The 24576-nt window shown below is 40.2% G+C and overlaps 6 protein-coding genes across 6 annotated transcripts; all 6 read right to left on the bottom strand.

Moving 5' to 3' along the window:
* Window positions 1-7098: 7098 nt before the first annotated feature.
* On the bottom strand, window positions 7099-7727 carry GCK72_012952 (uncharacterized protein; the record flags this gene model as incomplete). Its single annotated transcript, XM_053729528.1, has 2 exons — window positions 7099-7557; window positions 7608-7727. 2 exons carry the CDS (start codon window positions 7725-7727, stop codon window positions 7099-7101), a joined length of 579 nt encoding a protein of 192 aa, XP_053584300.1.
* A 1358-nt stretch (window positions 7728-9085) lies between these two features.
* Window positions 9086-9963, bottom strand: GCK72_012953 (uncharacterized protein; the record flags this gene model as incomplete). Its single annotated transcript, XM_003089752.2, has 2 exons — window positions 9086-9517; window positions 9838-9963. The coding sequence occupies 2 exons, from the start codon at window positions 9961-9963 to the stop codon at window positions 9086-9088; spliced, it is 558 nt and encodes a 185-aa protein (XP_003089800.2).
* A 212-nt stretch (window positions 9964-10175) lies between these two features.
* On the bottom strand, window positions 10176-12692 carry GCK72_012954 (uncharacterized protein; the record flags this gene model as incomplete). Its single annotated transcript, XM_053729529.1, has 1 exon — window positions 10176-12692. One exon carries the CDS (start codon window positions 12690-12692, stop codon window positions 10176-10178), a length of 2517 nt encoding a protein of 838 aa, XP_053584301.1.
* Window positions 12693-13360: 668 nt separating this feature from the next.
* GCK72_012955 (uncharacterized protein) lies at window positions 13361-15673 on the bottom strand (the record flags this gene model as incomplete). The annotated part of the gene is made up of 7 exons (XM_053729530.1): window positions 13361-13632; window positions 13683-14031; window positions 14075-14186; window positions 14238-14424; window positions 15108-15277; window positions 15324-15471; window positions 15517-15673. The coding sequence occupies 7 exons, from the start codon at window positions 15671-15673 to the stop codon at window positions 13361-13363; spliced, it is 1395 nt and encodes a 464-aa protein (XP_053584302.1).
* A 2258-nt stretch (window positions 15674-17931) lies between these two features.
* GCK72_012956 (uncharacterized protein) lies at window positions 17932-21250 on the bottom strand (the record flags this gene model as incomplete). Its single annotated transcript, XM_003092015.2, has 7 exons — window positions 17932-19223; window positions 19279-19615; window positions 19659-19770; window positions 19830-20016; window positions 20683-20852; window positions 20901-21048; window positions 21094-21250. The coding sequence occupies 7 exons, from the start codon at window positions 21248-21250 to the stop codon at window positions 17932-17934; spliced, it is 2403 nt and encodes an 800-aa protein (XP_003092063.2).
* Window positions 21251-23466: 2216 nt separating this feature from the next.
* GCK72_012957 (uncharacterized protein) lies at window positions 23467-24330 on the bottom strand (the record flags this gene model as incomplete). Its single annotated transcript, XM_053729531.1, has 3 exons — window positions 23467-23766; window positions 23831-24028; window positions 24163-24330. The coding sequence occupies 3 exons, from the start codon at window positions 24328-24330 to the stop codon at window positions 23467-23469; spliced, it is 666 nt and encodes a 221-aa protein (XP_053584303.1).
* Between the last annotated feature and the right edge of the window lie 246 nt (window positions 24331-24576).

A 24576-nucleotide genomic window follows, 5' to 3' on the forward strand; every position in this document is an offset into this window, starting at 1 on the left:
CATAAATGATTCAACTATGCTCGGATGGAACAATGACGAGAAACTGTCACGGAGTTACACGGGCAAGATAAGATAGAATTCGAAAAGGGAAACTACTTGCGTATACAACAGGGCACAAAGGTTCGAGATGACGAGAGATAGTCCACGACATCAGTTGAAGGAGTCACCTTCTCAGACATCACTGGCTAGAGCTCTACGCGAGAAGTTTCGCCGCAACACGATACTAAACCATCTCAAAGCTAAGCGAGAGCTTTCTATGTAGCGATCGAAACCACTACTCTGAAAGCAAGAGGCTTTGGAATCATAACGGATTCCGTGATGTAATTAGTTTGACAATATAGTGTATTCGTAAGCTGATTACGGTCTCTCTTAAACGACTATCATTCTCATCGGTTCTTTGTAAGTCTCGAGGATCTACTAATTTCAGTGTAGTTCGTGATAGAGACGAGGTATTGGTAGCCTAATAAGGCCCTCCGCTTGCCAGGCGGCCGGCCCGTTAATCTACCGATCCGCTTAAAATCGCTCCAAAACGGCTAAACCGAAAGCTTCAACCTCAAGTCCTACTTAGAACAAAACGAAGACTCGAATGACAGAGAGGGTCCGTAATCAAAAACGACTACCTACGGCCACTAAGAGAATCGAGGGAGAAGGAGGAGTCATACAACGCCGGCTTATCGCTGTCATCTGCCTATACCGCAAACTAAAGCACCACATAGTTTATTCTCTTTCTCTCATCCAGATGTGGTTATCGAGTGGATTTCCAGATTGGTAATACTGTCGACAACGGTTGTTAGACAACCTTCAGATTTCGAGGAAGTGTTCACAGTCAGTAATGTACCAAAAAGGTACAAAAGCCACGCGACCTGATGCGAAAACTGCCGAAAATCCGGTCTAGAGTATACCAAATCCCTTGCGGGATAGCGAGATTCTAAAAAGAATCTGAGCTACAAGAATTCCTATGCAATTCGAGGGAAACGCGCTCACACTCGCCCACTGGGGGAGAATGTAAGTCTATTTCGGTCGAATTACTCTCGATAATGAACATCTTTCACAAGATACTCAGAGTTCCGTGTTATGTATGATTGAATATCTAGGATTCAGAATCGAGACTCTGATTCCATACTTCATACACATCTTCCAATAGGCGGATCTGATAGCACCATATCTGGTCCCGAGGGTCTCATAATCAATGGCGCCCTGGAGCAGTGGGTCCTGGAACCCATGCTCCGGGGGGCCAGAGGATTCGAGTATATCTCCGATCCGAAGGGTCTCACTCGAAATCGAGGGATATGCTTCGGCGGAGGCTACACCGAATCGCTGACTACGATAACCTTTGAACGTGATCTAGTACTAGAAACTCTCCCCAGAGCGTAATCCACGCTCCGGGGGGCCAGAGGATGCTCCATAGGGAGTATCCTCCTCAAATACTGTAACCGGAAGAGCATACGAAAGACACTCTCTCGCACTAACACGGCCGACTATCCTATAGCTCATTGGGGACGACCACCGAATAACCAACCTTGCGGCCGGTTACGAGGGCGAGCGGGCCAACCAGCCAGAATAGCCGGGTTGACTGTTTCAGTTCACGTTAACACGCTACTGAATATGTCGGTCGCCAAAGAGCATATACACTCTTCAACTAAGTCTTCTGGCAGTTAGGTCAGATTTCGTATCGATGTGTACAGAGTCGGTCGAATTTCAAATTGCATGTATCCGAGGGGAGTAGACCCATACGGGGTTCCGGTCTCGATACGAAATTCAACGTGTCTCGGTGAGACCGAACGATCTGGAACCCATTCAATGCATAGCTCTCCGAATCAATTTGAACGGATGACTCGCTAGCACCAAATGCTCCGCAGGAGGGAATGGTCGTCTGAGGATCGGCAGTTCAGATGCTTGAAAAGCGTCTGTCGAACCAACGAGCTTAGGCGTAGTTCCTTTCCATTGGAGGTTCTAACACAGAAGACAAGTGCGAAATTACTCAAATTTTTCTGCGAAGTAGCGTCTTCTTGGGATAGAAAGTGGATATTAGTGAGTCGATATTATCTAATAGGCCGCTAGTTATCATATCAGGTAAACAGAGGGTACCGACTGCTCGATCGCTTCGGATCTACTCACAATGCAACGCTTGCGTTGATGTTTTCGAAAGTAGGCATCAGCCTTAACCCTTCAGAATCCTGCTACTAAACCAGTGGGTGTTCGAACAATCGATGAACTAAATCGACTTTCTACCTAGAAGTCTGAAAGCGAGGGAGCGAATCGGATGAATAATTAGAAGAATTGACTAGGTGTATTATCGAGGTGAGGGGGATTCGAAAGACTCGAAATACATCGAGGGAGATCAAATCGCCGAGGCTCGCATTAACACCATTGGTCGAACTTCCAGAATTGCGAGGGTCGTGAGGTCGAGGAAATATCGCCATTTCCTGTCAAGCTCTAAACCGGAGCAATAAAAGACTATCCGAAGGCTCGCTTGCTATCTACTGACGGCTTACGAAATTCTGAGTCCCGATGATGGGCCAGATACAGTACGTATTCCGCTAACTGTTCTCAAACGACTACCAAATCAAACGATAAGGCAAGAACAGACTCACGGAACGTCTAATGAAATCTCATTGGAGCGTGTTAACTCGAGGGGCCGGTTACGAAAATGGCATACGCACTGATCCGTGGCGTACCTTACTCGAGGTTTCTGTATTCATATGTCCGACCGGAGACCCTTGCCGGCAAGACGACCACGGTTAGTGGATGGGCGCCGCTAGGGGGAAACGGGTGGGACACAGAGCTTACAGTCCCTAACTAACGCAGAAAATGGAGCACCTGAGGCGGGACAGGGACTGCCCTCCGAAGGGAGGAGTCTGATCGTCTCTTGCCTGGCATCTCTTTCGCTAGTCAATAACACGAGCCGATAAGCTCAAAACCGTATCTGGTGAACCAGTCGGGCTTCACACGAGGGGGCCAGCCTGCTCGGTACTTAATTCAACACGTTCGGCGGGTCGGAATTAACCCGATGAAGCCTAGGGAGCTGAACAAAACCAAACCGACCCAAGATCCCATGTACGCATCAACATTCCGAGGGATCCTTGTCCCACGAGAGGGGTCGTACGCAGTAAAAACTGCCGACCGCTCGGGTAGGGAATCGGTTATCGGGACTGCTCGCGCTCCGAGGAGCTGGAGACAAATGCCGATAAACCATCAAAAGGAGCATCCGAAACATCAAAATCATACACGAGGTCGAGGACCCCCAGTTTTTCATATCATCCTTCAGTCTAAAAACTCGGCATCCCAACCGCTTTGCTACCTTGCGGCTGCTTAGCGGGGGTTCCGGGTTCTCAGACATTCAGACAACGTCTTAGATCCGAGGAATCGATTGTAGGGTATCGATCCGAATGCTGTAATTGACCGCCGATCCCCTTCGGAAGTACAGAATTCATAAGAATTCCGTAAATATCCGGCGAGGGGAGAGGGCGATATCAAAAACTATCCGGAAAGACATGACTACAATAGACACTCAAATCCGCAAAGAGGCTCCCTCCGATCCAGCAAGCTGGCATGAAGGGACCTTGACTTATTCAACGATCGTCTTTAATGCGATCAGTCGGCTGCCGGTACCACACCCTCCCGCAAACAGACGAATCTGTGTTAAAACACAGCAAGAAGCGGCAGTACCTTTCACCAACTTAGCACAAAAAATAAAACCGAAAAACTATAGCCAAGTGGCTTCGTCCCGAGGGAGAAGCACCCAAACGAGAACAATCCCGCTCGACATCCAGCACGAAACGACATCGGGCATCACACGAGACTTCTGATCGATTTTTCCCAGTTTCCGAATGGTTCGGGGCGAGCGAAACGCCTCGAATTGCTTCGAGGGGTGTCGGAATCGCGAAAACCGTTCGTAGTCCCGAGAAAACCGAGGGAAGTTGACCAGCAAACGACATCCGAAGCCACAGGGCACGAGGGAGCCATCCAAACCAATCGCGAACTTCTGATCGATTTTTTCTCAGTTTCCGATGGGTTCGGGACATACGAAACGCCTCTAGTTCATTACTCGAACGTCTCCGATGTGATCTGTTAGCTAGAAGCACTACACCCTTCCGCAAACGGACAAGTCCGTGTTAAAACACAGCAAGAAGGGGGCAGCACCGTTCACTAACGTAGCACGAGGGATGAGAACAAGAAACGAAACCTCAAAGCGTGTCGAAATCGCGAAATCCAATCGTAATCCCGAGAAAAAAGCGAGGGAAGTGGACCAAAACAGCAGCAAACGAAGCGACGAAGCACGATGCAGTCAGAGTACCCAATCCGTAGAACTTCTGATCGAATTCTTGCCCGCTTCCGGTTTTTTCGGAATTTTCGAAAAATTTCGAAATCCGAAAAAATGGGGAATTGGGGAGAAAAACGAGGGAAGCGGGAGAGGGCGAAGACAACTGACGCAAATGAGCACGAGGCAATCAGAGTACCCGATCCGTAGAACTTCTGATCGATTTCTTGCCCGCTTCCGGGTTTTTCGGAATTTTCGAAATATTTCGCAATATTTCGAAATTCGAAAAACGGGGGAATTGGGGAGAAAAACGAGGGAAGCGGGACCGGGCAATAACGACTGACGCCCGCGAAGCTCGAGCCATCCATTTGAGTCGATGCGAGGGCGGTCCGATCGATTTCCAACCAATTTTCAGAAAATCCGTTGAAAAATCCTCGAGGAGAGCGAATCCGAGGTTGATGTGCGTAGAAATCGAGTGGAATTGGGAATTTTCGCCGGGAAAATGTGCGGAATGCCGAAAAACATAGAATTTTCCGAGAAAAATTCGATTTTTCAGACAAACAGCGAATTTCGAGGAGAAAAATCCGAATTTCTCGAGTGTCCGAGTGTTTTCGGGCCTTTTCCGTCGATTTTCTAGCTGGTTTTCGCGAAAAATCGCGAGAACGCCGCCGAAAAGCGAGGGAATGATGCAAAAATCGCGCTGAAATTCGCGCAAAAGTGGGAAGGCCTAAAGCCGCTTTGCGGCGCAGCGCTTCGCACTAGAGCGCAGTTGCTACCCAAATTTAAAGGTGGGGCCTTAAATGGCGCCAAATTCAAAAAAGGGAAGCGGAATTTCGCGAGAAAAAAGCAACAAAAAGACCGAAATTGCGAAATGCAAAGAAGTTTTCGCCGTTCTAATGTATTTTCAAGGAAAAACACGAGAATCGCAGCACATAAAAAATCGAAAAATCGATTTTTTCGGACAAAATATGGGCAAACCGACTGATTCGTCCGTGTCGAGGGGAAAAATCGATAACTCGAAATTTTCCGGTCTAGCGGAGAAAACCTGGTCAAGATGCACCAAATGTGGCCACCCCTTCTGTCTCCAGAAGGCCGCCGGTAATGTGCCGAGTAGGGTGGGAACATGAGCCCAAATTATACTTCCGATAGGTGGTTCAGTGGGTTTAAAGGAAGTGCCCGATGTGCTGACAATTCAAGTATTTACAAGAACCATTTATTATAGGGAAAAAGCATGTCCCGCGAGGGACTGCATTAAAAACCTATTCGGTTCTGCCTTTTACAATACAAATAGAATTTAAAGGGAAAAGGGCTATCGAGGGAACTTAATAGCGACTCTGCAAGCGCCCGATACACGTATCGGGAGCTCTCGAGGGGCTACAAGAAGCTCTCTAACAACTTCTCTTACAAAACACAATAATAACTCTCTTAGAGAGAGAGGAAAAACAACACTAAGGAACAACTAAATTATTAATGGCTTTAGGCCAAGCGAGGGGAGTCGGTCGAGTACGGTCACAGTCGTTTAGCAGGTGTGCGCGTGGCGAGACCAGCGGACGTCGGAAACAGCGTGCGCCTTTGACTGGAGAGACGCAGACACGACTAAATGGCGGCAACTTGAATTGTGGAATATTACTTCCGCCTGAAATGGGGTTAAAGAGACAGGGAAGAAGGGAGTTAATTAACAGAAAGTAAAATACGTAATAAGTATAAACTAAATTAGAATAATTTAGTGATACGAATTACATTTTAGTTTGGAGTGGGACAGGAACCTGATTCGGGGACCAGGAGACTGTCAACAGTTCCTTGAAAAAATACAATTTTTGAAATTTTTGAAACTGTGAAAATCTGTAAACGTCAAAACATTTATTTTATCAGGAATGCTGTAATGACACTTTAGAGGGACGGTGGGCCCGTGTCACACTTAGAATGTGAGAGTAACAGAAAGAGGAGAACACTAACAAACTTTATTGACGTGAATAACTAATGAGACACTTTGTCATCAACAGTCGAGGCTTCTTCAGTAGATCTGATTGTTATGGGCGGCTGGTTGTCCGTATTGGAACAGGTTTCCTCGACGAGGTGGTTTGAGCTTGAAGCAGCTTCGCAGGCAGATAAAAAGACCCTCGGAGCCATTGTGCCAAAGGTTCATCGGTCTCCACGGTAGAACATCGGTGAGTGAATGATCGAGAGACAACGACTTCTGACGGCTTCCTTTTTCTTTTATGCACAGAATGTAGAGCGATGTTGTTATCGTAGGGTCATCAGGTTGAGTTTAGGAGAGCACGTCCAAAACAGTATTGGTTGCAGTATGGTTGGTCACGGTTCACGTTTCACGCAGTTGTTGGTGTTCATTTTATTGTTTATTATATTTTGAGTAAATTGTGTAAGTCTGGGAATGGACCAGGCTTAATACTCAAGGTCGTGAATTAAGACCTATTAATTCCGAGACAAATGCTTTTAATTTGACCAGTGAAAATTCCTGATCCACGGAAATTGTATAGGATTAGGGAAGCGCTGGTTTTAAATACACAGGAAATCATAAACTATTACTCGTAGAGGGAGAAGGAATTGTTTAATATTATCGAGCGACCATCAGCGCAATAACCCTCTCTCGACATAGACCCACATTGTATAATTCTGATGAAGGTTTGGGACAAGGGTTTGAAATTTTTAGAGCAGTTCCGTTTTCAAATGAAGATTTCAAAACTTTTTTTAAAGAGACTAATCCAGAAGCAACTTCATTTGGTCCATAATTTACAGAAAGTGGATTACCGAATAAAAAGATGGTTTTTCAAAAACTTGCAAATTAAATATTTATTCAATGGTTTATGTCAAAAAAATCAGGAAGATCTGTACCAATAAATAGAATATTGTTTCCAATCGGCTGCGTTTTGATATAGGGCTTTACAATCTGTGTACAATGCAGAACTGAGCGCTTGGAAATTCGGAAGATGTGCATCCGTGCACGTTTTCTGTTTCACTAGCTCTTCGGATAAACATGGATCAAAGAATCCTTGACAAGGACTCAAATCAACTTCATCTGATGGAGGTCTCGGAATAGAGTTACAGATTCTTTTGATCTCTTTGAGAGTTCCATTTCCCAAACAAGATTCCAGTTCTCTGTAGTAAAAACCAATCGCCCATTCTACTTGTTGTAAGAATATATAAAATATCTGAGCGCTCGAACATTTTGGCAATCTAGAACAAGATATAACCTTTCCGATTTCTGCAGCAAGGTTCCGATCCATCCACTCTTCATTCAAACCGAGATCGTCAATTCTGCTGAACACAGTTCTGTTCTGAAAATATTATAAATTTTGCTTAATTTTTTGAAATATTCAGGGAATACCTTTACGCACCCAAGCATTTCATTGAAATCCTCAACACATTGCTGATCAAGAACAGTTGGAGCAATAGTTTCTTGCCCGGAAATAGCAACAGGAACCAAAATTAGAAGGAAGAAAAACATGGTTTCTATGACTGTAACTATTTTTGCGCTAAGATTTTATAGTTGGAACGAACAATAAAAACGACAGGGAAAATATCGATGTGTTTTTTGTTCAACCAATGACTAACCAATATTTTTTCCAAAAAAGGTTTTGTATGTTTTTCTGAAAAGAAAGCAACGCATTGTCTGGGAAACAGTAATCGAATAACATGATATTTGGAAGAATCAAAAACCAATCACCTATTTTTCTGAAGTACATTTTTGGTAGATGATGGGCGGGACTGTTTCCCAAATGATTACCATTTTATAAGTAACATTCAATTTTAATATTCGTGATACAAAGTTTAACATGTCAAAGCTAATATATTCATGTCTCGAGACTTATCTGGGAACTGTCGAATCTGTGGTAAAAATTTTGCCTAATGCAATTAACAACGCCTTAAAAAATACAATTTCTGAACTTTTCGAAACTGTGAAAATCTGTAATTGTGAAAAAAAATTTAGGAATGCTCTTTCGGAAATTTTATAGGATTACGGAACCGCTAAAAACAGTTTTGATACATGATGATAGGGTTTCCCGAATCACCATTGCGGCGTGTTAACACAGAAAAGCATAAACTATTACTTGACGACTGGAGTAGTAAGTTTTACAAACTTTTCTGGCTACCCCACTGGTTGAAAAACTTTAAAAGTAGAAGTTGTTTTGTTTTTAAAGATTGGAAAGAATCAAAAACTGCGATCAATAGTTCTGAAACAATCTTCATTATATTCTGAAACATGATGAGATGATTTGGTGCAGCAGCAAACAACTCTCTTGAAAAATTATTTCATGAAGGCGCATTGATTGTTTCTATTGTTGCGGCCAATTTAATGTGTTTCGAAAATGAGAAAAGTAGTTTTTGCCTATCTGTTGAAAAGTAGCTTTAATGCTGCTTGTAGAAATTACATGAACTTCTGATAACCACGAAGCATGATTTTGAAAATCAGGAATAGCACAGGACTGAGTTTGTCGGATAAGATCAAGCAGCACATGTTCTCACCATTCATCTGTAACACTTGAAACTGTTGAAAAAACTGTATTATTGTCGTTTTTACGTCTTTCAAAACAACTGTATATTGATCGAGCTTTTCTTTTTTCAGCAGGTTTTATGACTTTTTTGAAACATAACAAGTGTTTCTGAAAAAGTGGGTTAAACGAGACAGTTTTGCAAGAATTTAAATGATAACTCTAAACTTATTGAAGATCACATTTAGTTTCAGTTTCACTTTGATAATTTTAGTTTCAGTGATATCAGGTGCAATAATAATATAATAATATAGGTTTTATTTCAAATAATCACATGTAACCATCGAGAAACATCATACATATCAATTAATGCTCAGCCAGCGTTAATTTCATAATTTTTGATTTCCAATACAAATTGATGTTCCATCAAACATTTAGCCCGATATGCAAAGATCCAACGTCTAAAAGGCTGAACATCCTTCGGCTCACAGTTTGGTTGTTGCTTCAGATTTGTGGAAAGACATTTCAAATTTGAAATTAGTCCATTACAATCCCTGTCGCTCACTTTATTGCATACTGATTGAATTTTATAAAATCCTTCTGGTGTCAAACAATGCGACAGTTTCTCATAGTAATGATCAGTAATCCATCGTTGATTGAAGAGATAAGATTGGAGGATTCTGGAGCTGTTGCAGTTCAAAAATCCAGAACAGTCGAGGACATGAGTGATCTCTCGAACGAATTCTTGATCTTTGGCTTGATCGAGAAATGGGATATCGTCGATTTGGCTGAATTGAACAGGGGGCTGAAAAATATTACTAGTAAGGTGTTATGGTTTACAGGTCGAAAATTTTGGATGATGATTTATTGTAGAATAATAGCGTGACCTTAAAAATGGAACAGGAAGCGACGACAATCTCTATCTCTCGAGATCTAACAGTAACTTGAAACTGCAATTAGTTGAAAAATTGTGTTCAGTAAACGAGTCGTAGCAAAACCTGTTACTTTCCATTGGCGTCAAACACAATTTTAAAACCAGTTTTTTTTTGATTCTAGGGAAAGTAGTCACTTTTTTACATCAGAAGTGAACCCCAAGCACTTGTAAGTTTGAACAACCTAACTCACCCTAAAACATCCCACAATCTTATCAAACTCCGCCTGACATTGCTCATTGGTGACAACTGGTGGTGGGGTACCCCATTGTCCGAATACTGATAACGGGAATAGGATAGTAAACCAATAAGAAATCATTTTGCCACATGTTTTGTTGTTTCAGGTACAATATTTATAGGTGGCGGGAACAATTGAAATATTAATTGTACCAGCATTGATGAAAAATAATTTGAAATATTTCTTTTCCATTCCGGAAAGGAAAACTTTTGATCAAAAATTTCTAATTAGTTTTTTTTGAACAAGATGATAAAAACAAAATAAATTGTTATTAGTCACGTAAAACATCAAAATCATTCGAAATTATTGAACATGGCAACCCGGGTACTGACTAGTTTGGTATTTCGTGGAGCAGGTTGTTGCGACGGGGAAGATGTAGAAGTTTCGCTGATGTCGTGATTCACGTCAACATCTGGAGTTTTCGAATCGGACGTATTTTGTGTCTTCGCCAGGTCTGCATTTACTAAAAATTTGGCTCTCATGACTGGTCTTGGCACATTCAGCGTGGTTCCATTGTCTGATTGTGTTCTTTTCTTGAAACCGGCCAATAGATTTTCAAACTTAAAGTTTTCTTCAGTGTCCGCGTTCGCCAAAGGAGCCGAGTTGAGAACTTCGGATTGATTTTGGATTCCGGTCTCATTGGTTTCAACTGCGGCAGGCTGTTGAGTCGTAAGTAGATTGTTGGATTCTGGAGCTGACTCTTGAACCATCTCTGAGGGTGTCGAGGAGGAAGATCTTCCCACTTGCTTCGATATATTTTCAGATGGTGAAAAATTTGGTTCATCTAGTAGTTGATTAGCAATATGATGATCCTCCGAATTATCAGAAGATGTTGAAACAGCAGAACCGTCAGTTTCGAGATCACCACTTTCTGTTTCTGTGACCCGATTTGAGTCACCATTCTCAAAGAAATCAGTAGTTTCGGAACTTTGAACAGCCTCTCCGGTGGTAGTTAAATTTCTGATGCGATCAGCGATGGTAGAATCAGTACAGTCTGTAGCAGGTCGTGAAGCAGCAATCTTTGTCTTTATATAATTCTTGTTGCCAATTGGTTGCTGCTCGATTTTGTTGAAATGATCAATGTGAGAGCGGACTCCTTGAGTGGGAGAGGAATCAGTCGTTCCTTGTGAAGACTCTTCAGAATGCTCGCCTGGAGACAGTTCTTCCGGTTCAATCACTTCTTCTGCAACTGCAGAATCTGAATCTTCAATCCTGGAAGACAGTAGAATCGGTGTTTCAACAACGGGCTCCTCATCATGAGTTTCTGAATCTGTGAAAATCATTGATGGGCAAACGGATTCTGACATTAGAGAGTCTATGGAACTGTCAGTGCTTTCTGGAACAACATCAGTGACGTGTCCTGATTGAGATGTTCTGTCGTCTGGTTCGGAAACATTATCCACCACTTCTGCACTAGAAATCACGTGAGAACGAATGGATTCTTGAGTTGCTGAGTCAATCGGTGATTCACAAATTTCTGTTTCTGCAGCCGAGTCAGCGGCGTCCGAATGTTGTACAGCCTCTCCACTTGGATGCTCGATCGTATCATTAATGGTATTCTCAGTACAATCTTGAGCAGGTAGTGAATCAGCGATCTTTGTCTTTGTATAATTCTTGTTGCCAATTGGTTGCTGCTCGATTTTGTTGAGATGCTCTATGCGAGAACGGACTCCTTGAGTGGGATGAGAATCACCTGTTTCTGGTGCAATGGGGTCTGAAGGCTCACCAGAATGCTCGCCTGGTGATTGCTCATCAATCACTCCTTCTGCTATTGTAGCATCCGCATCACTGCTGGAAGACAACAAAATTGGAGTTTCCTGAACTGGCTCCTCATCGTGAGTTTCTGAATCTGTGAAAATCATTGATGGGCAAACGGATTCTGACGTTGAAGAGTTTATGGGACGGTTAGTGCTTTCTGGAACAACATCAGTGGCATGTCCTGATTGAGATGTTCCGTCGTCGCGATCAGATTGTCTTGATTCAGAAACAGGCGTCAAATTTGATAACATCATCCAAATCCTCTCCACATCCTCTGACTCGAAAACCATAGAAGGAAGAGATGTTTCTTGAGTTGCTGAGTCAATCGGCGATTCACAAGTTTCTGTTTCAGCAGCCGAGTCAGCATTTCCAGAGAAAACAGGAGTTTCGGAACTTTGAGCAGCGAGTAGGTTAGTAGTTGGAGTTGAGTCAGTACAGTCTTGAGCAGATAGTGAAGCAGCAATCTTTGTCTTTATATAATTCTTGGTGCCAATTGGTTGCTGCTGGATATTGTTGAAATGATCTATGTGAGAGCGGGCTCCTTGAGTGGGAGGAGAATCACTTGTTTCTGGTGCAATGGAAGCTGAAGGCTCACCAGAATTCTCGCCTGGAGATTGTTCTTCTGGCTCACTAGCTTCTTCTGTCATTATGGAGTTTGCATCACTGTTTAGCAGTTTACAAGACGATAAAATCGGAGTCTTGATAGGTTGCCCCTCAGGATGAGAATCTGGTTCCGATAACAGCATTGAAAGGTAAACGGGTTCCGAAGCTTGAGAGTCGATGGGACGATGGCTGCTTTCTGGAACAACATCAGTGACGTCAGTAATAGTTCCTTGTGAAGACTCTTCAGGATGCGCGCGTGGAGATTGTTCTTCAACAACTTCTTCTGCTATTGCAGAATCTGCATGACATCTTGAAGACAGCAAAATTGGAGTTTCCACAACTGGCTCCTCATCATGAGTTTCTGAATCCTTGAAAATCATTGAGAGGCACACGGATTCTCGAACTGTAGAGTCGATGGTGTTGTCAACTGTACCATGCTTTGCATTCATTTGACAACTTGAAAGCACTTTAATGACTCCCTAAGGTTTTGCCCACAAAACTAGAGTCATTAAATGCTTTTATTATTTCCGGTTTACTATATTTCCCATTTTACCGTGTTAAATTACGTTAAAACTGCTCATAAAGCAAACCACACTCACAATAATTATATTTTGAATGCCCGCGCTTTTGTGCGGGCACCCACGCAGTGAGGGGCACCCACGCAGTCGACTATATAAGGCGACCGCGCGCCCTCACTCGAGTGACTATTCCAATAGGTCTTTCACTTATAATTATTCACTACTTTTCGCGGTGTCCCGTGTCGGTATAAATTCCGACCAGCGCCCGCTATTCACTGACGCTCTTCAATCCGTATAACACGGACAGAAAGGTAAGACTGAGTGTAAAAGTGTGTAAATTTGCTCCCAAAAACGTCTTCCCCTCATAAGGGTTTTCGTATGCTTTTCTCCCTAAAATTCAATCAATCCCGGAACATCCCTTCGGCCGCTCCATCGGACCGCCCTTTCGTATAATAATTGTTCCTTATATTCCTTTCAATAAATTGGGATTCGTTCAAACTGTGTACTGTTATCTGCTTGCACCGCTTATCACACCGCTACCCTCACCAAACAGACATTACACTTAACTCCCCGGACATGGGTGGGCCCGCCGACGCCCGCTAGACCCACTTGTCCACACGGTTACTGCTTTCTGGTGTATCTTCATTAAAAACCTCCAAATTTGATAACACTTCATCCAATACATCTGCCACGTCAATCATGGAAAATCGAACAGATTCGGGAGTTGGTGAGTCAATCGGTAAAGTCTCTTCCGAATGAATAGTTTCAGGAGCGTTTTCTAGATTAGAAGGTTTAGTAGGTATTGGCACTGGAGTATCTTGGGTTGCCGTATTTGTTTCCAAAGCGACGTTTTCTGGGGCAACGTCAACTACTGTAAAAATTTAATTGATACACTCATATTATTAAAAACGGACTACTCACTATTTCCATATTCTTCAAAGCACAATTCCGTTAAACCCGTAATCCACCTATAAAAAAATTGCTCATCCATGTATATTTCGTATTTACTCCTCTTCCATATTTCTCCGTATTTCTTCACGTCCTTCAACAAGTCTAATCTTAAATTCAGTTCCTCTTGCTTCTCAATTGACAATGTAGGCAAAACATCCACCCATTCTCGCTGTTTTTTAGCTAATACTTTCAGGATATTGGTCAGTACTATCTGGTTTTGCTCCAAGTTTTTCCGAATAGTCTCATACCGATGTTTCTTGTGTGACTCTTGATAACAATGAAGACAAATTGGTGAGTGATCGGATGAACAATCGGCTTGCTGAAAACTAATTGGTTTTTTAGAGCGTAGAAGTGAAACCAACCGTGCAAACCACTTCTGCAAATTTATCCGGGCAGTTTGTACACTGTGGGAATGTGATGTCAATTGTGTCATGTGCGGATAACACTCTTCCCTGGTGGTTTTTGTTGAAACATCTAGAAATAGAACCATCCGGAAAAATCAAATTATTTTTCTTTCAAACGTACGGTTCACAATAATTAGCTTTGCAGACAACGCAACGAACAGTTGATTCGTGCCTGGAATTTTCCACGCAAGGAATTCTGGGATAGGTTGGTTCAGAATCGATCGGTTCCATGGGAATGTTTAAGAAAGTGTTCCGTTCTTCAATGGTTTCCAGAATCGCGAAATTTCGGGGAAGACTACTGGCTCCTCCTGAAATGATAGGAAATAATTTTTTTTTTAATTTTCAAAAATTCTAGTTTTTGAGCATTTTTCATGAGTTATGAAGATTTCCCCAAGGGTACTACTTTTGGCTTCTGGAGCTCTAGCACGAAGCTCAGGGTTTGAGAAACCAATTCAACATAATTTTTTTGTTTATTCAAGTGTTTTCCAACATTTTGATACAAAAAACCCAATAACTCCAAGGGAAAAATAAAACTTTTCGGCTCTATTTCTTTGAAAACTCGAACGTCCCAAAAAACATTTAGAAGTCCCTCAAAACATGTTTCCCTTTGTTGTTCCAAAAGTACTCAGAGTTGTTTAAACGCCCCATAAAATGTTTAGACGTCCCTTGAACACTTCCAGTGACTTTTAGTGTTGAAGGGACGTCTGAATAAATTTTGGGACGTCTAAACGTTTTTTTGGGGCGTCTGAATGTTTTTTGGGACGTTTGAACATTTGAAAAGACGCTTTAATTTTCGATAAAAAACTTTGAGCTTGAAAGGAGGTATAACGTTTTTTTGTCAAAAAACAATTTACGCAACACGGAGTAGAATTACGCATGAGAGTATAAATCTGTATTTACTTATGCTCGCTACTGTAGGATTTTTGACAACTTTTTATGAAAACTTCGTAAAGTTTTGTGAAATGAAAGGCTTACCACCGAAGTTTCTTACCTTCAACATTAACATCTCTTCTATCGATTGGACATTTCAGTGTATTTCCACTGATAATGTTTTTCGCACAATCCTCGCACAATGTATGTCCACAGACTGGAATGACTCGGGGGATTCGATCCGTCTCATTATATTGACGGACACAAATTTTGCATTCTAAGGACTCCAATCTGAAATTTATATTTATTCAGTAAAGTATTTTTTCCAAAGTCTTACTCTAGAAGTTGCTCCACAATTCTAATCGGAAAAACCAGTGGAAAGCAACAATTGTCCAAAGTGATCCATCCAACAGTAACCTTGCTCGAAGAGGTGTCCGGAGGTTTTGGGATTCCGATTGTTTCCAAGTTTCCCGGATCAATTATAACTGAAAATCAAGTTTTATTAAGACCGGTATAGTTGAATTATGTACCTTTAAGTTGTGGATTAACATAAGGGATTGATAGGAATGAAATATGAAATTCCGAATTGTTCCTCAGTATGAATTCTGCTCTTGAGTCTTCAGAATTCGTGAAAGTCAACACATTCGGAGTGATTTCAATGGTTTCAGGAATCCTCGGCAGATACATTCGTTCTGAAAAAACGGGTTTTTATCACGGCACGCTTCTTACAAACGCGCTCTAAACAAAGAAAATCGTGTGCGAAGTTGAGAGATTCAGAGAAAAAGATACATTTTTCAAAAGCATTTCGGTAAAGCGAAGTTGTAGGAACTGTGAAAACGTAGCAATCGTTAATGAGAGAATTTGTCAAGAAATGGTTAGAATGAAACAGTTAAGAAAAAAATTAATTGCATTAGCGCTAATTTCATAGAAATCGGTGAAGAGCTATTTCTTTTATAGTAAAAGATAAATTATTTATGAATCATGAAACACTTCCACTTCCAGGAACTGGAAATGTGCAGAGACTCTCCGCAAGAGTTTTGATAAGAATGGAAAAATGACGAATCGTGTGATTGAACCGAAGCGAAATGGAAAAATCAACAAGTGTTATCTAAGGAATAGCAATAAAATTCGACTCTAAATTTTGCTTTCAAAGATAAATTGGTGGATGGGTGGGGATAAGAGAAAGAAAAACTTGAAGAAATGTCCTGTAAAGAAAAAAATGAAATCACTTTGAATAAAAACCGTTTACTAATAGTAAACTGAGAAAAAAGACTGACATGAAACTAACAGTGAGTAATAGAATGTGTCCACGGAATACACGGAGTGATAATAGAGTTGTGAATAGTATTAGTCATTTGACTCTTGGTCAAACAAGTGCCTATACGGGGAGAAAAGTGATTCAAGGAGGTCGAAAGTGAGTGATTTTGATTCAGGTTTGAAATTGTCACAGTTTCTACACGTCAAGTTTAACAGATGAAAAAAAATGAAACACGATCGATCAGCAATTCTTGTTAACAGCATAGTTGTCAAGACCCGGCAAGGTACGAAGGTCCGCCTTCAAAAAAAGTACCTTATCCAACATATTTTTGACATTTTCCAATTTTTCCGAAAAAAATACGAAATTGTTTTAAATGATTATTCAGAATTTCTACTAATTCTGAATCATAGTAAAAATTGGACTTTCTCCCAAAAAAAATTCAAAGAAATTTTGAAGAATTTTGGCGCCAACATCCAGACCTTGATAACTGTGGTTAACAGCGAAAGAGATACAGCATTGATTTGCTTCAAAGCACTGAGGCTGATAGGGTAAACTGTTTTGAAATTGTTTTTTTAACAAAAAAATGAGAAAGTGAAGGTACACTATTTTATTGCGAAATAGATATTGATAAGTTTAATATCAACCCGTGTTTGAAATGATGATTCTCTTTACTCATAACACTTTACAATGTACACATTGAGGTATTTTTATTTTGAAATTTAAAACGCATAGAACATTAGCAGGGAATAAATGAATGCGATTGCTTATCAATTGGGAGTTGTGTTTATGTTTATCTAATATTTTGAAAGCAGAGAAACTGATGGTGTTCATTTCGCCCGACTCCAAAAAAAGAACCATTTCCAAAATTTTTTGACATTTTTTCAATTTTCCCGTCTGGTATTATAAAAACCATGGTATCATGTCTTTTGTGTGTTGCATTTGATAATTTTTCTAAGAAAACACCACGAATTCTAGACTTCAAACTGTATCCAGCTCTCTATTTCTTGACGTTTCTATCTCAATTATAGCTCAAAAAATCCGCAATAAATAGATCTTCATTTCTGATGGATGGGCCACTTTTTTGCCAAATAAGTTTTGAGAAATAATTAAAAAACTAATTTTTCAGGCCAAAACTTCGATCTGTATCAGCGCCTTTATTTTTGCTTCAAAAATAGTGTCTTTTTCCGAAATGTTGCTTTTGTCTTTCTCGTTTTTTGTAATGGACAATTTTCACTATTTATTTCCTTTATTGTTCGTATTTTAAATAAAATCAAAATTTTCAGTTAATAAAAAAACATTAATAAAAAATATATGGCCTTTGCGCTCCGCTGAGAACTTTCGCTTGTGAGAATATATAGAATATCTGAGCGCTTGTACAGGTTGGCAACCTAGAACACGATATAACATTTCTGATTTTTGCAGCAAGGTTCCGATCCATCCACTCTTCAATCAAACCGAGATCGTAAATTCTGCTGAACACAGTTCTGTTCTAAAAAGAATATAAACTATGCATAGTTATGTTTTGAGAAATGCAGTTGATACCTTTACGCAGCCAAGCATTTTTTTGAGCTCCTCTACACATTCCTGATCAAGAACATTACGAGCAATAGTTTCTTGCCCGGAATTAGCAACAAAATTAGATGATGTTATAGTTTTATTGAAACAAAATAATGAATCCCACAGAACATCAAAATCTGTCGAAATTATTGAACATGGCAACTCGGGTACTGACTAATTTGGTTTGAATAAGTTTTGTTCGTGGAGCGGGTTGAGGAGGAGGGGAAGAGGTAGAAGTTTTGCTGATGTCGGGGTTCACGTCAGCATCTGGAGTTTTCGAATTGGACGTATCTTGTGGCTTCGCCAGGTCTGCGTTGATTAAAAGTTTCGCTCTCATAACTGGTCTTGGCACATTTAGAATGGTTCCATTGTCTGATTGTGCTGTTTTTTCGAAGCGTGCCATTATATTTTTAAACTTAAAGTTGTCTTCAGCTTCAGGATCTTCTAGAGATGTCAAGTTGAGAGCTTCTGTTTGATTTTGGATTTCGGTCTCCTTGGTTTTAACTGCGGCTGGTTGTTGAGTCGAAAGTAGTTTTAGCGATTCTGGATATGGCTCTTGAACTATTCCTGGGGAGGTCGATAGATTTTCAGATGGAGAAAAACCAGATTCATCTAAAAGTTGATTAGCAATATGACGATCCTCCAAATTATCAGATGATTTTGAAACGGGAAATCCGAGTTCACCATGTTCTGTTTCTGTGACCGGATCTGAGTCACAATTCTCAGAGAAATCCGAAGTTCCGGAATTTTGAGCAGGCGCAGTTGAACTTTCGATCGAATCATTTATAGTTGATTCGCCACAGTCTTGAGCAGATAGCGAAGCAGCAATCTTTGTCTTCACATAATTCTTGGTGCCAATTGGTTGCTGCTTAATTTTATTGAGATGATCTATGCGTGAGCGGACTCCTTGGTTGATAGAAGAATCATTCGTTTTTTGTAGAACCAATCCTGAAAGCTCTCCAGGTTGCTCGCCTGAAGGTTGTTCTTCCGGTTCAATCGCTTCATCTGTCGTCGTGGAACTTGCAACACTGCTGGAAGATAATAAAATCGGAGTTTCCACAACTGGCTTCTCATCATGAGTTTCTGAAGCCGAAAAAATCATGGAGGATCGTACGGATTCAGGAACAGGTGAGTCAATGCGACGCTGACTGATTTCTGGTGTATTTTCACTACCGTCGCCATCAATTTTCCAGGGTTTAGAATCAGGCGGCAAATTTGATAACACTTCATCCAGCACTTCTGTCCCAAAAATCAATGAAGATCGAACGGATTCTGGGGTTGGTGAGTCAATTGGTAAAGTCTCTTCTGAATGAATAGTTTCAGAGGCGATTTCTAGATTGGAAGGTCTCGTAAGACTCGCTCTCCCAGCTGGAATGTCTTCGGTTTCCGAAGCGACGTTTTTCGAGGCAATGTCAACTACATCTGTAAAACAGTCTCTGTATAATTGATATAATATAATGTGAAAATGACTACTCACCATGCCCATATTTTTTGAAACACATCTTTGTTGCATCTTGAAACCACCAAGCAAAAGATTTTCCCTTCTTATGTTTTTTATAGTCACACTGTTTCATCTGAAATCCAAATATCCTCATGTTCTTCAGATATTCAAGATCCTCTTGCTCCTCAATTGATAAATTATGTGGAATCATCTCCAATTCTCGCAGTTTTTGAGCTAGTGCCCCCAGGATATTGTCCAGTACTATCTGGTTTTGCTCCAAGTTTTTCCGAACAGTCTCATACCGATGTTTCTTGTGTGACTCTCCATAACAATGAAGACAAATTGGTGAGTGGTCTGATGAACAATCGGCTTGCTGAAAACTAATTGGTTTTTGAGAGCGAAGAATTGAAACCAACCGTGCAAACCACTTCTGCAAATTTATCCGGGCAGTTTGTACACTGTGGGAATGTGATGTCAATTGTATCATGTGCGGATAACACTCTTCCCTTATGATTTTTGTTGAAACATCTAGAAATTGAAAAATCCGAAAAAATCTAATCTTTTTTTTTTAACAATAAAAAACTTACGATTTACAATAATTAGCTTCGCAGATAACGCAACGAACAGTTGATTCGTGCCTGGAATTTTCCACGCAAGGAATTCTGGGATAGGTTGGTTCAGAATCGATTGGTCCCATGGAAACGTTCAAAAGAGTATTCCGTTCTTCAATGGTTTCCAGAATCGCGAAATTCCGGGGAAGACTACTGGCACCTCCTGAATTATTAAGTAGATTACATTTTAGTGATTACCCCCCCCCCCCCCTCCCTATCTCGTTTTTGACCCATTCACGAGGTAGCAAAAAAAGGGCAAAACTATTTTTCTCTTTTTTACTACTTCCAAAGGGAGAAATAGTTTTTTACCTCCTAATTTTGCGTCCTCCAGAATCGGCCCATCAAATATTTCTTTATCTTTTTGTAATCCACTTCGGTTGTATCAGTGGCTCCTTGCCCTTCATATCGAATTAAAATAAATAATAAATAGTAAGCTGGCAGTTTTTAGTGGCGAGTCTTTCCAGAACTGTTTCTTACTAGGGAAGGTTGTGGAGTCAGTCTGGATTTATGGAGCATGACCTACATATATCATTGGAAAGTTGATATCATGCTATTCGGTTTTTGATATCGAGGCCTAGCATTCGAAGAAAACAATGTCAAAGTTAGTCTATTTTTCTGACGTCAGGAAGGTAATGATTTGCAAAGGATCCAAACTTTGACCTTGCTTTTCTCGAATACGTGGCCTCGAGGGCAAAAACTGAATATATATTTGGAATGAGCGTTTTCTCGTCTTTCAAACACTATAGGTCACATCCCATAACTTCAGACTGACGTCATGACCTTCCCTAATGAGGACAGTTCTGTAAAGTTTACTACCAAAGTTTCTTACCTTCAACATTAACATCCCTTCTATCGATTGGGCATTTCAGTGTATTTCCACGTATAATGTTCCTTGCACAATCCTCGCACAATGTATGTCCACAGACTGGAATGACTCGGGGGATTCGATCCGTATCATTATATTGACGGACACAAATTTTGCATTCTAAGGACTCCAATCTGAAACTTGTATTTATTCAGTGAAGTATTTTTTTTCCAAAGTCTTACTCTTGAGGTTGCTCCACAATTCTAATCGGAAAAACAAGTGGAAAAGAGTGATAGTCTACAGAGATCCATCCAACAGTCACTTTGCTCGTAGAGGTGTCCTGAGGTTTTGGAATTTCAATTGTTTTCAAGTTTCCCGAATCGATTGTAACTAAAAATCAAGTTTTATTAAGACCGGTATAGTTTAATTTTGTACCTGTAGGTTTAGGAATGATACCAGGTGTTGATAGGAATGAAATATGAAAGTCCGAATTGTTCCTCAGTTTGAATTCAGCACGCGAGTCTTTAGAATTCGAGAAAGTCAACACTTTCGGAGTGATTTCAATGGTTTCAGGAATCCTCGGCAGATACATTGGTTCTGAAGAAACGTGCGAAATTCTTATCAATCGCGAGAAAGAATTTGTCAAGAAATGATCAGGATGAAACAGTTGAGAAACTAAAGAGTAAAAAATTAATTGCATTAGCGTTAATTTCATAGAAATTGGTGAAGGGCTAATTTCTTTTATAGTAAAAGAAAATCATGTATGAATCATGAAGCATTTCCACTTTCAGGAACTGGAAATGTGCCGAGGCTCTCCGCAGAAGTTTTGATAAGAAAAGAGAAAATGACGAATCATGGGAATTGGCCGAAGCGAAATGGAGAGAATCAACAAGCGTTATCTAAGGAATATCAATTAAATTCGACTCTAGATTTGGTTTGCAAAGATAAATTGCTGGAAGGGAAGGATTGGAGAACGAGAAACAATTCAACAGCAAAACTTGATTTTAAAAATAATTCAGTCTTTCTGTAACCAAACATTTCACTTTGAATAACAACCGTTTACTACAGAGAAAAAACGCTGATAAGACTAACAGTGAGGAACAAAATGTGCACGAAACAGAAAAGGAATGATAATGGAGTTGTTAATTGTTATAGTCATTTGACTCTTGGACAAACAAGTGCCTATACAAGAAATAAAGTGATTCATGAAGGTCAAAGGTGAGTAATTTTGACTCGGTTTGAAAAATAGTCAGTTTCTCGATCTTAAGTTTAACAGAAGAAATAAATGAAACACGATAGATTAAACATTTTGGTTAACAGCATAGTTTTCAAGGCCCGGTCCGAGACTTGACTAAAATTTCATGGCACGACAAAGTCCGAAGGCCCGGCTAAAAAATTCAATTTTTCAACTTTTTTTTTTGACTTTTTTTCCACTTTTCATAAAAAATGTGAACATTTTTGATGATTAATCAGAATTTCTACTAATCCTGAATCATTATAAAATTTTGACTTTCTCGCGAAAAAGATCGGAAGTTTTCAAAAATTTAGAATGTTTTGTTTTGAACAAATTTGAATTTTGGCGTCAACATCCGGGCCTTGGTATATGCATAACAGTGGAAAAGACACGACCTTGATTTAACTAACAGCACTAACAATAAGATTGATTGCGGCAAACTGTTTTAGAATCGCTTTTTCAAACAAAAAATATGGAAGTGTAGGTACACTATTGCGAAATAGATATTTACAAGTTTAATATCAGCCAGTGTTAATAATGATGATTCTCTGTACTCATAACATTTTACAATGTACACATTGACGGATTTATATTTTGAAATTTAGAACGCATAGAACTTTAGCAGGGAATAAAGGAATGCGAGTGCTAATCAGTTGGGAGTTGCGTTTATATGTATCTAATATATCGGAAACAGAGAAACTGATGGGATTCATTTCTTCAAATACTTCGGTTTACAGATAATTTACGCACGGGGTCTGGGAGTGAGTACAAAATTCAATCGCGCTCCGTTGAAATCAGCAAACACTTTAGCGCGAAATTCAAAATAAATTTATCTCAAGGAACCATGCGACTGTCGAAAAACTGACCAAAATGCTTGAGATCTGACATAAATTGGCTCAAAAATTGGTCTATTAAGCTGAGTATCAAAATGCCACAACGAAACAGCGAATCGAGAAAATTCAAATTTGAATTTCTCTCCAGGTCCAGTGGAGCGCGTTTATTTTCAGTATTCACCACCAGACCCGTGTTTACATATTACTATAATTGTTTAATCACTATGAGCTTGCAAAAATTTTCCATTGCCCATCGGATTGTGAATATGCATATATTAAGACGGATGTTCTGAAACTGCAGAAAATATTACTTGCTTTCAATATACCTAAAAAGAATCACATATTTCATTGCTTTTCTTGCGGTGATTATTTATCATTTATCCAAATTATATTTAATAAACCTGGAATTATCAGATTTTATCACACAATCAATTTTCCTTCGTTTATTGCTTCATACCAAATAATTTATCCTAGATAAAAAAAAATAAATTAATCACACAACGACTTGAATTTTTTTTTCTTGTAATCAAGGCGTTCTGAAACTGTGAAAAACTTCATTTGCTTTTACGGAAAACTCTTGTATAAAATATCTTTACTTCCACTGATTCCAACAGTTGATGATCGAAATCCGCAAATATTTGCCATTTCTCCAAATCCGTATATTTCGATTACCCTTTTTCCGTTACAAAATAAATTACTTTTCAATGATACAGAACTTTATTTCCCAAAAAATATCACAAGTTACAACTCCAAATTATCGAAATCAGCACGATTGAACTTCTTATCGAAAGTCTCGATATATCCAAGTTGCTTGGTTTGTACACCATGAGCAACCTTCATGGCGACTTCCGCAAAATCCGCAAGCGCCATTGCTCCTTTGTAGAAAGCGTTCTTCTCCTTGGTTTCACAGTCCTGCCATCCAGTAATACACTTGGCAATTGGCTTCATTTTACTGGCCAATGCTTCGATTCCTCCAGCTTGAACTTCCTCCATACGAGCTTCAGATTGGAAACAGAATACAAGTCCGGCTTTCAGATTTTGCTGAAAATAAGTGAGTTTTATTTATAGGAAATTGTGTCCTTCTCGCTCCCCCCAATAAGCGTACCTCATCCAAACAGGAATATCCTTCCCCGAAGATTTGCTCCATAGCGTAGGCGGCAGTCTCCATGATGTAAACTGTCAACTTCAATTTTTTGCAAGTGACCTCTCCAGCGCATTCCACAGCTTGACGGATTTCAACAATTGATTGATTGATTTCCTCGCGGGTGGGAAATCTTGGCTCGTCGGAGTATTGTTGGGCTTCCTGAAAGGAGTTCAATTTTTTTACTTAGACTTAGTAAAGCTGGTCTGAGCTATTCAGATAATTTGATATTGGTGAAACAGATTTCTTTGAAAAGAAAGTTTTAGTTATTGAGAAATCAATAGAATTGCCCTTACCTCTTTAAGAACCTCGAAGCACTGCTTGAACTTCTCGGACTCCTCCTTACAGACTGCTGACTCATTCTCCGGGTTGAACATCTCCTCGATAGTTGAAACATAGCCGGAATCGATTGGAGACGCCAAGGCGACAGCCAGGAAGGATACAAAGACAAGGGACTTGAACATGATTCAAATGTGACTTTTCCTTGGGAGCCACGACGTTTTTATAGAGAGAAAATGATATTGTTGGACTGTGAATCAGAGGGAAAACATATAACATTGGGAAATCGAATTTTGTCAGAGTTTTATTTTAGTGTGAGTAATGTTTTTGATTTTTTTGAATTGAATGAAGAACTGATGTCAGGGAACCAAACTTGGAAACATGAAGAGAGTGAAAAATCGGTATAAGAAATGGAAAACATGAAAAATAGA

This window comes from Caenorhabditis remanei, chromosome IV (genome assembly GCF_010183535.1).
Source record: "Caenorhabditis remanei strain PX506 chromosome IV, whole genome shotgun sequence".
Classification (NCBI taxonomy): Eukaryota; Metazoa; Nematoda; class Chromadorea; order Rhabditida; family Rhabditidae; genus Caenorhabditis; species Caenorhabditis remanei.